Below are 11945 nucleotides of genomic sequence, written 5' to 3'. Positions count from 1 at the left end.
TCTTCCCTTTGCTTTGCTTCCTGTCACTATCCTGACCAGTGACATGGAGATGCATGACTGGCCTGGAGGTAATAACAAGGTAGGTGTATGAAACAACCAGAAGAGCTTTGGATATAGACACAAGTATCCTAACTTTGAAATAATAGCTTTCGTATCTGAAGGTGGGGGTGTTTTCTTTTATAGTATCAAATAGAAACGATGACAAAAGGGACCAGCAATTCCACCACGAGCCTGTGGTGATGAAAGCACAGAAACTATGGGGCCTGAGGTAAATAGTTTCTATTGTATTAGGTGTAATTCTCGTGCAGATACAAAATTACACTATGAGGCCATATTTAACCTGTGGGAGACTTGCTCTCTGAGAAGGGCTGTGCACATTATGTCAAAAATTATATGTTGAGCTAATGATATATTAGACAAGAGATAAGCCTTCCAGGAATCCCTAAATGTAGTGTTCGTTAATTTAGGAAGTATCATGGGTAAGGTAGCAGAGTGACTCAACCTGCTGTAGGGCTAAAATGTAAATGCCACTAGGGAGAACACAAAAGCGTTCCTTCCATGATGTCTGAGATCCCTCCTTCTTTTACCACAGGGGACACTGTGATTTAGAAAACAGCCTTCTAGCATGTTGAACCATCACGCTGTGTTAACGGTGAAACCTTTAGGTTAACAAATGTGATCATTTTTACGTTACTGGAGGGATTGTTACATCTTGGTTAATACTTCATATATTTGACATCAAATTACCAACTTACTGCTATAATTTATTAAACTACCCTTCTGGTCCTGTTATTTGCTAGACTGTTTGTAGCATGGCTCTTCCTTAGTTTCCTCTATTATATTAAATAGTGATTTAATTTGTATTCTATTCTCTTGGGCCTGGAAGGAAATTCAGCTGACAGTGAATAACCAGTTCAGATCTATTTCTGAGTCTTGAAAGGGTCCTGAAATGAGAAGTCTCACCATGGTGTGTGAATAGAAGCTTTTCTCTCCTTCCCCAAAGTGCAAAAAAATAATAATAATAAAAAAATCTGACCTAGCTTTTATGGGGTAGTGTCCTTAGACTTATGCAAACTCAGTGAGATTCATACTGCAACTAGACTACCAATAGCTAATGAGAGCACTATACCCAGCCCCATTTGACTCTGATATGAGCAGGCAACCAGAGAGAGTAAATTAAATTCCTAACATGTCTTAATGTGCTGTATATGCCTTGAGCCCAATCTTGGGAGCCCTTCAGGTGCACTCTTCTTCTTAGTATATGCACAACGTGCCTCAGGTGGCCTGTGACCAGGATTCATCACCGAATTTGGTATGCTGATTGGATCATTAGCTTCTCTGGACCAGTCCGGGTACTGATGGGAAGCACAACGTGAACGCAGATCCATGCCCTCCATGTGCACTAAATACCCATGGACTTCAATGGGAGTTTAACGGTTGAGGGGCTTACAGGATCAGGTTCCCATTTTGGTTTGCTGCACTTCAGCACCATTTCTTTGCCTGTTAGCCAGCTGGCATATACACAGCAACCGCCACTGTGCAGCATGTGAGAGTGACAGGTGTGAGTGCAAAAGCTGCTCAGGCTTCAGGTTGCCTAGCCAGCAGGCTAGAAGCCATTATTTGAATAGCAGAAAGTCAGCCAAAGGCAGAGTTGTGTCTAATGGTGGTGAGAGCAAGTCCCAGACCATGCTCAGCACATAGATCAGGCCAGCTATTGGAGGTTTTTTGGATGCTATTGCATCCTCATGGCTCTAACTGGCTTGCTTTTGCTCCTTCACAGTGGTGAAAAAGTAGATCACTGTCTTTTCTAAAATATTTTGTTGTATTGCTTCAGCCTTGTGACAGATGTGAGACCTTGGCATCATGGAAAATTCAATAGACTGTTATACTGAGATGTGCCAGACACTATAGACATGGAATATCCATAGACTTTTGTATCTATAAATGCTACATTATATATAAAATCTTTTTGAGCTAGGAATTGTATTCTAGCTCCACAAGGAGGGCTACAGGGTTTACTCCAAGATCTAAAATCAGTGTGGGGTAATTACTGCAAGGCTTTGGACAGTTAAACAGCTCCAGAGAAGTATCACCCCCTGGGGTGAATTGCATGTACTAGTTCAGACTGTGGTCAAGGGGCCCAACAGACAAAGACCAGGCTTTTAGTGTAAGGGTAGCCTGACCTGATGCATCCTACATTTGATCTTCAAACTAACATGAAAGTGTAACTAAGAGAACAACTACCTGGAGGACTGGAAACCTGCTAGAGTCTCTCCATGGAAGATAGGGGACACCTGGTAAGCTCAGCATGTAGACTGCTTATGTTTTACAATATGTTTTCTCCGTAATTTACTGTGTGCTGAAAAGTTGCTGCTCACTGGTGAATATACAGCAAACTCAATGGCATCAGAATTCCGCACTGAATACAGTTTAGGCCCAGTCTTGACATTGAACTACCAACATTTCAATTGTGGACACAGCAGCAAAATGAGGACAGAAGCACACAGAGAACTAAGTGGCAGGCTGCAACTTTTATTAAACTGTAACATAAGGGAAAGGCACTACCTGCCCATCACCCATACTCTCTATGCCAGGCATTTAATTGGTTCCAGTGCAGGGGTTGCAGGGCTCCTTACTCTATAACCCATAATGTGGGGTAGGCTCTCCTCAGCCTACCCTCAGTTCTCTCTGAGTCCTAGCACCCTCCCCCTGTGAGCAGGACACAGGGTGCAACAGGGTGGGGATCTCGGCCCGTGAGGGCCAAAAGGTCTGACCTTGGTCGGCAAAGCCCACAAGGTTTCACCCTATCACATGAGGCCAAGACCTATCACCAAAATCCCAGGTCTTTTACCTCTGGGAGCTATTCATTTTATTCTCTTAACTGCACTGGAAACCGACCACAGAAGGCACCAGCGACTAGCTTGGTCACTTCTCACCCAACCACACTCTCTAGTATCACAACACTTGCCCCATCCATGCCTGCACATGCTGCAGTTGTACGTCAGCACCTCCATCTGACAGGTGTATGCCATTATTCCTCCGAACTTCTAGCCGATTGTAATGGATGTCCCTGTGCTGTATCACTAAATCCCCTTTTCCCAGGAACATCTTGGTGAACCCCTTATTTACTTTCTTTTTAGCTTTGGCCACAAGGGCTGGGTAGGCTCCCAGACCTGGCCTGTCAGTGAGTGTGCAGAAGTGACTTGGGCATCCCCCTGAATGCCTCTTCTGAACGAGAACAAGCCTGAAGCCCAACTGAGATCCGGCTGTCATCTGGCTGTCATCCTCTTGTGGGCCCAATGCACCATAGGGTGCCTACAAGTCCAAACATTGCATATGCTCTGGGTAGCTTCTGAAACTTTAAACACTAACCACATTCTTGTAACTCTAATATCTATTTAACAATACTAACACATGGGGTGACAGCTCTGCTTTTGTCTGTGTTCAGCGAAGCCTAGGGGCCTGGACATTAGCTGGCACCTGGTCTGCCAGCATCACAGCCTCCATTAGGGTAGGGCTGGATCCCTCCTGTGGCAGCAGGAAGGCACCCTACTACCTATGCCCTGACTCTTGCTGCCTTGCCTCAGGGGGTGGGGGAGAAGGGATGTGGCAGAAGGGACTGGGTGTTCTGCCTGGGTCCTGCCGAGCGGCTCCTGGAATGGGCACCTGCAGGTCTGCTGGCTGTGCCTTGGCTAAGGCCTCACAAGCCCTTTCCCTCCCCACACCAGAAGCCAGAATTGGAGGGGGGTGCAGTCGGACACAAAAAGCAGTGTGCTCCTGTGGCAGCTACAGTACACCCGCAGCCTCTCTTCTCACACACAGAGTGAGGGACCTGACAGGCCGCACAGGGACACAGGCCCCCCTCAGCCACTGTAGATGCATCATGTGACCTCCCCCCCACCCCCCGGCTTCTACCCTTGCTCCTGTGGGTGGATGGGGGGAGCAATTTCTCTAGAGTTGGCTCCGGCAGGGCAGCCCAGGAACACAGAGCCAATACCACGTGACCCTCCCCTCCCTCCCCTTTGAGCAGTGGGAATGGGAAGGCATGGCAACAAATGTGTCAGAGTGTGCTAACAACATTTGCAGATGACAAAGTTGGGAGGTATTACCAACAGGGAGGAGGAACAGAGGATATGGACAATTTGAAAACTGGAGTAATGGAAATGGGATGAAATTTAGGAGTGCAGGGCATGCACTTAGGGACTAAACAAAAGAATTTTTGCTATAAGCTGGGGATGTTTCAATTGGAAATGACTGTCAGAGAAAGACCTGGGTGTATTAGTCAACATAGGATGACTATGAGCTGCCAATGTGATGAGTCTGTGAAAAAAGCAAATGCAGTCCTACGATGCATCAGGTGAGGTATTGCCAGTAGAGACAGGGAAGTGTTATCACAATTATACAAGGCAGTGGTGAGACCTCATCTGGAATACTGTGTGCATAATTATGGTCTCCCATATTTAAGAAAGATTAATTCAGACTGGAACAGGTTAGAAAGGCTACTAGAATGATCAGATGAATGGAGAACCTACCTTACATGACGAGACTTAAGGAGCTTGGCATGTTTAGTCTAACAAAACTAAGGCTGAGAGGAGATATGATTGCTCTCTGAAAATACATCAGGGGGATAAACATTAGAGAGAGAGGAGTTATTTTAGTTAAGGAGAAATGCTGGCACAAGATCAAATGGATATAAATTGGCCATCAATAAGTTCAGGCATGAAATTAGACAAAGATTTCTAACCATCAGAGGAGCGAAGTTTTAGAACAGCTTTCCAAAGGGAGCAGTTGGGGAAAAAACCTAACTTGTTTCAAGACTGAACTTGATAAGTTTATGGAGGGGATGATAAAATGAGATTTCCTACCATGGCATATGGCCCGTCTGCAACTGCTATTAGCTAATTAGACAACAGCTGGAGATAGGACACTAGAGGGGGAGGGCTCTGAGTTACTACAGACAATTCTTTCCCAGCTGTCTGGCTGGTGGGTCTCATGGACATGCCCAGGGTCTAACCAATAACTGATCACCATATTTGGGGTCAGGAAGGAATTATCCCAAGGTCAAATTGGCAGAAGTCATGGGGGAGTTCACCTTCTGCAGCCTGGGGCACAGGTCACTTGCTGCTTTGAACTACAGTGAATAGTGTATTCTCTGTAATGTGAATTCTTTAAATCAAGATTTGAGGACATCAGCAACTCAGTCTCAGGTTATGGGCCTACTAGGGGAGTGGGTGGGTGAAGTTCTCTGGGCTGTGCTATACAGGAGGTCAGATTAGATGATCACAATGTCCCTTCTGGCCTTAAAGTCTAAAAGTCTGTTGTTTACTGTTTTTTCATTAAATTACTTACAGTACTATAATTGGAACTGAACGCAATCTATTCATACCTTAGCATAGTTTAAAATGAATAAGGACATACAATTATGTGATTTTGCATATTTATACTACAGCTGCTCAGAAAATGATTTTTTTTCCCGTGGAAAAATTTTGATGAACACAAAACAAAAAATTTACAGAAAATGCTGAGATTTTTCAACCCAAATTCAAAACCTTTCAGTTGAAATTTAAAAGCTTTGGGTTGAAATCCAAAAATTTCTATTTGGAAATGCCACTGTGATGCTTCATGGGAGTTGTAGTTCAGGCACAAATCATCTTGACCAGTCTCTCCACCTTCCATATAAATTACTGTGAATAATGATCCCAGTCAATTCATCTCATGTACAAATTAGTGTCATAGTATCCTTGCCTACTGATACATGGGCAGGGGGGGGAAGAAACTTTCCAGGTGATTAATGTCACAGGCATTTAACTTTCCTGTAGACCTCTAATGCATGGCTATCAACACTCACATGCAGTGGAAGATTTAGAGCTTGTGAAATGGACATTCAAAGATATAATAATCCATGCCTGAAATAAAAACAGGGGTTATATTTATCTTTCACTACTAATAATTGCAGTATTGCTTCACTTATCACTGTATGAAACACAAATTTATGCTCAATAAAGGTTCATAAAAAGCAGAACTTACTATATATCCTGTTACTTGAGTAAAAATAAATAAATAAGTGTAAAGCCTGGGTATGCAGTAAATGTATTCATCAAGCCTATTTTACATTAACAAATCACATAATGACTACATTTTGCTGTCTGATACACAGCAGGTTTGTTCATTTTCTTGTATTACTCCTGATACCGAAATGCCTTTTAGAAAGGTTTCTCCCTTGGCTAGGAACATAGGGTTTAATCCTTAATTGTACACTTGAAAACTGCAATTGCTGAGTATAGCACTGAAACTCCTCTGTTAATAGAACCAAGTGAGATGCAAACCATACCAACATCAAAAATTATGGTAACCAGTTCTCACCCCTTTAATTAGCAGAATCTTTAGCTCTATGTTCAATACTGCATTTGTACCTCAGCACTAGAGTAACAGCTGAAGCTGTTGGCTTCACAACTTACAAGGTACATTGTGTTTATCCACAAATTATTTAATTGTTTATTGATATTAGGCTGTTCCTGCTGCCAGCAAAACAAATGGTTATTCACAGCAGTCAGTTGTTTTCCATTAACTTCATTGGGGGGCAGGATCTACCTCCCACAACTATGGATGGAGAACAAATTAAATTTGAGAACCAGTGATTTCTGAGATTTGACATAAGAAGTGAAACGCTCAAAGTTTTTCTGTATTTTCTTAATTAATTTTTAAAAAAACAATAGACCTGCTTTTTCTCTCATTTTTACCAGATTTACACCAGTGTGTCTCCACTGACCTCAGTGGAGTAACTCCAGATTTATATTAAGGCTTGGAAGGATTAGATTTTTATCGGTAAATGTCAAATGCGCTGTACACATACAAACCAATGAAAAATATTTCCATTGATAACAGATATTTACAGCTAGGCTAAGTGAGAACTTGTGAATGTTTTAGAGTTTAAGGATATTTTCTTGTACGTTTTGAAACCTGATGTTGACAATTTGAGTTTTAACAATTATAAAGCTTTAACTTTTTGAATCTATCTGCTGTCATTAAATAATTATTGTTTGATGGCCCCATAACTTCCAGCAACTGAAAATTTAAATAGATAAAAATTTAAAAATGCTTAAAAATAAGTGATATTCTGTCAAAATTATATATAAAAAAATTAAAATTGAATTCTGCTAAGCCTGTTTATACTGGTTTGAGAGGAGAATTAGGTTGAACAGCTTTTAATAGCTCTCGTGTATTACCTGCTCTTATTGAGCATGAAATTTTAATGAAGGTCATTTACAAAAGATCAATATATAGAACTACATCAGACATGACTTTTATGCTCCCTGCTAATGCTGAACATTACAGAAGTAGTTGGTTTTAAAACTCTCACAAGCTGATGATGGCATGGATAGTGCTTCCCCGATAGAAAAATACTTTCAGTTCACCTAAAATATATTCTGTCTCCTGAATAAAGGTACTTCATGGCTCAAATTGTAGGGAAGTGTGGAAAGGAAATGAGTGCAGTTATTCATCTAGTAATATTAGTCACATCTTATTCAGACAATCTTCATTGGTAGAATGATGATATCTCTTGAAAGCATGTGTGAATTCCACCTAGAAGTTCTGATGGGCCAGGTTTCTGTGATATACTGTTGTAGGGGCCCTGGGAGCTTTTGTGGGAAAGTTTGCATGTTGTGGGGTGGGAGACTTGTTTACCTTTGAGGACATTTGATCCAAAACAGCTGGGAGAGCCCCAATTGCCTTCAAACTTTACCTGTAATTTATAGTGGTTAGCTCATAGCTGTAAAATGGAACTTAAGAACGGCCATACTGAATTGGACCAAAGGTCCATCTAGCCCAGTATCCTGTCTTCTGACAGTGGCCAATGCCAGGTGCTTCAGAGGGAATTAACAGAACAGTAATCAAGTGATCCATCCCCTGTTGTCCATTCTCAGCTTCTGACAAACAGAGGCTAGGGACACCATCCCTGCCCATCATGGTCAATAGCTATATGGTGTTGACCTACACCAGTGGTTCCCAAACTTGTTCTGCCGCTTGTGCAGGGAAAGCCAGTTTGTTTACCTGCCATATACGCAGCTTCGATGGATTGCGGCTCCGAGTGGCCAAGGTTCGCTGCTCCAAGCCAATGGGAGCTGCTGGAAGCCACGGCCAGTACATCCCTCAGCCCGCGCTGCTTCCAGCAGCCCCCACTGGCCTGGAGCAGCGAACTGTGGCCACTGGGAGCTGCGATCGGCCGAACCTGCAGACACGGCAGGTAAACAAACCAGCCCGGCCCGCCGGGGGCTTTCCCTGCACAAGTGGCGGAACAAGTTTGGGAACACTGAACTACACCAATAATGTAATGTCTGACCATTAATAGAGTTTGAGACATATTAGCAAATCTCTTTTGTGAATAAATTAAATGTTCTCCCTTGAAAGTCACTTAGATTGTAAGTGCATGTTTGTGGAGTGGTTTATCTGTGTAGGAAGAAATGAACAGGAATTAAAGTGCAAATGCACACCACATACAGTAAATCCCATTTATATTAATATTACTGCAGGCTGAAAGATTACAAATGTACCCTTTACAATGCTAATGGCCTGCATTAATTTGTTTATTTATAATAAAGAGCAAAATTTTGACCACAGTTTTTCCTAAAAGACACCAAATACTGAAAAAGTTACAGAGAGGGATGTTTTAAAAAATACACTCTATGCAAAGTTAAACTAGATAGTCAGATTTCACTTGCTTTCAGCAAACGTTACTGAAACCATCTTTAGTCTTTATCGTCTCCCTGTGTTCTGAAATGGAAACCACTGACTAAATCTTGGTGACAGCGTTAATCCCAAACACAGTGCAAGTTTAGTTATGTTACTTTTTCTCTTTAAGGTAATTGAAGAGCACATCCAGTCCTCCCTCTACAATCTCTGGCAGTGGTCTGGACAATGGGTTATGTGAAATATGGAGCCCTTTATCCACTGGATTCCAAGCAATTTTTGGCAATCTGTGCAGAAGATAGAGATCAGCTGGAAGGGTCTTAATAGAATTGTAAGCTACATTTAGTAACTCAAGTGCAGCGATGGAGCAGAGAGACCGTGGCAAGGTGCGAATATTGTTATCTTCTGCAATAAAGATCTGCAAATTTACCAGGTACTGGACACTTTCTGCAATGTTTTCAAGTCTGTTGGAGCCTAAATGCAAGAAATCTAAACCCCTCAATGCAAAAACACATAAGGGAATGTGAACGAAACAATTGTTACTCAGATTCAACTTCCTTAGGCTTGTCAAATCAGTGAGGCTTGAAGGGAGTTCTGAGATGCAATTGTGTGAAAGGCTCAAAACTTCCAGCTTTGTGCACAGACTGAGCTCTGCTGGCACTTCACTCAGGCAATTCATATCGACAAATAAAACCTTCAGGTTTCTGAGTAGCCCGGTCTCTTTAGGCAGACACTTGAGGCAATTACCACACAAGTTTAGCACCACTAATCTGTCTAGTTTCCCCAAAGCTGTAGGAAGAGACATCAGCTGGTTGTGTGAAAGGTTCAGTTTCTGCACTTCCGACAAGCCCCACAAAAAATCAGGCACATTTGTCATCCCCTTCATTGTAAGGCTCAGACTGACATAATGTAACCCACGCTTCAGCAGTGACTTTGGATCTTTTCCTGAGAGAAGAGCTTCTTCCCATGCAGGAAGTCTCTGACCTTTCCTCAGCAAAAACATTCTTCTCGGATGCTTGTCCTTCGAGTGTTCAGCTCCCATAACACTCCAGACTGCTGTTGCTTTTGAAAGAAGTGAGGTTTCCTTCCCTTTTAAAGTCAGTAGTGAAGTGAGGATTGCAGCCTTTTGAAGACAGTAAGAAAAATCAAACCAAAGAGATATGGAGTAGACTATGAAGAGTACCTGCTTCTGGCTACCCAAACCAGCTTCTGCAGCTGCGGAGGGAAAATTTCACTTTTTTAGGATGGGTTTAAGTTGTTTTTCTTGGCGCTGCAGATTGTAATGAAAGACTTGCTCCCAACACTGCTGAACAGACCTGTTCAATTCAAACTGAATACCACAATGCAGCTGTCACTGTCATTTTGTCAAGGCTTTATTGGACAGATATTATCTTCATTGCAAAGAGGTCACCGAGATGCTGTATATAACTTTACTATGTCAGCTTTCTTGGATATCTGGTGCACGCAGGATAATTAACAAGAGTGACTTTAAAAAACCAACCAACTAATCAACCAACCAACCAACCAAATAAACAAACATACAAGGAGTGTGTGTGGTGGGGGAAAAGCTCAAACAAATTCGTTCAGATGAAAACCAGTTATTTTGACTCCTACTGGCTTCATTAAGCAGCTTAATGCCAACGAGGATGAATATTGTGGTGCCCTGGTAGTGATTTTGTAATATGGAAACTTGTCCACCAGGCACTGGACTGAAACTTCTCCATAATTCTACATGATCCCCAGGTAACCATTTGGTAAGAGTTTTCCCTCACCACTAATTGGGCCCAAATCAAATAGTTTGAACCAGCAACCCATAACTGTATACACAAGTGGCATTTCCATCCACTCCAAAATAATCAAGAGACATTGTGGAATCAAAACTCACCCCTTCCTGAAGTTTGGCTTTATTAAAAAACTAATACAAAGCAAACACAAAGTACTGTCCAAGCTTCCCTCCACAGGTCTAAGACTGCTCCATCCCCTGGATTCGTTTGATCAGAGAACCATCTCCTTCTCCTTTATCTCCAATGAGTGGCACCTACCTGCCCAGGAAGCATGCACGGCTCAGTGAGCATCTCCACACACAGTTCCACCACAACCTAAAACAGTGGGTTAACAGAGGAACCTCACCATCCTGTTACAATCCCATTATAATCCCTGTTCTACTTCATTCCCATGATAACTCCTGCCATGATGTTGATGAACCTTTATTTGCTATTCAGTCAGCAGCAGCAGGAATAAAAAGAATCCACCTCAGCAGATTCCACTGTCCAGCACTGTTCCTGCTTCTGAATGTAATGTAACCACTGCACACAATAAAATAATAGTAATAATAATAATAATAATTAATAATCTTTTTTCTTGTATTCTCCAACAGAACCATAGATAATTGTCACTCCCACTGTCAGGGAGACAAGAAACTCATATAACTGAATTACGTTCTTTCCTTGAGATCAGGATAAGAAAACAATGGCCACATCCGTACTGTCCACAACTGAATTTCTAGTCTGAATTGTCCCCTGCCTGTTAATATTCTTGTTCAAACATGATCCTGGTTCCCCTCTTCTGCATTATGCTTAAGTCAGTGCTTGAAAGGGACAAGTCTATGCCTCCTACTGGAGGGAAATTATTATGTCCTAATCAAAAGATTTTGAGGAATTTCATATTGCTTTCTGGGATTAATATAAGAAAGATGTAGTCAAATTTAACCCCTCTTTGCTTCAACACCCATTATCTGGTTAATGCATTATTCCATATCAACAGCAAGGATACTTTTACTTACATAGGATACTCATATGGGGTGAAATTCTTCCCTCTTGAGAAGGCCAGACCTAGGCCTATATCATTTAATACCTATTTACACCTCTTAAAATACACTTTAAATGACCTAGAGGCCTTATGCTAGGCCTCTGCACAAGGATGAATTTCACCCATGAAAGTTTTGCATAAATAAAGTAGCAGGAATTAGCCCATAGTGGGTTTTGGATTAAACAAAAATATCAACACATGAGGAAGAAATGTCCCAAAACTTGCTGGGTTTGAGAATCTTTATGATGTAAGAACATGATAAAAAAAAAGGTTGATAAAGATCTCAGTAACTGATGAGAAAATAAGAGCATACTAAGACAATCCCCGATCATGGGACTGTCTGATGTAGTATGTAACTAGGATATGTTTTTTTATCCAAGAAAAGTAAGCAGTATTGCCAACCTTGAACATCCAAAAATCGTGAGACAGGTTCCCCAAAAATCCTGAGA

General features: G+C 41.9%; 1 protein-coding gene across 1 annotated transcript; it reads right to left on the bottom strand.

Moving 5' to 3' along the window:
• Positions 1 to 8842: 8842 nt before the first annotated feature.
• LRRC30 (leucine rich repeat containing 30) lies at positions 8843 to 9730 on the bottom strand. The gene has a single exon (XM_038393163.1). The coding sequence runs from the start codon at positions 9728 to 9730 to the stop codon at positions 8843 to 8845; it is 888 nt and encodes a 295-aa protein (XP_038249091.1).
• Between the last annotated feature and the right edge of the window lie 2215 nt (positions 9731 to 11945).

This window comes from Dermochelys coriacea, chromosome 2 (assembly GCF_009764565.3).
Source record: "Dermochelys coriacea isolate rDerCor1 chromosome 2, rDerCor1.pri.v4, whole genome shotgun sequence".
NCBI lineage: Eukaryota > Metazoa > Chordata > Testudines > Dermochelyidae > Dermochelys > Dermochelys coriacea.
This window is presented reverse-complemented; position numbering and strand designations above follow the sequence as displayed.

Bases quoted from the DNA above. Each gene is read 5' to 3' on its own strand.
- LRRC30 (XM_038393163.1), bottom strand. From the start codon at position 9,730: ATGGGAGCTGAACACTCGAAGGACAAGCATCCGAGAAGAATGTTTTTG.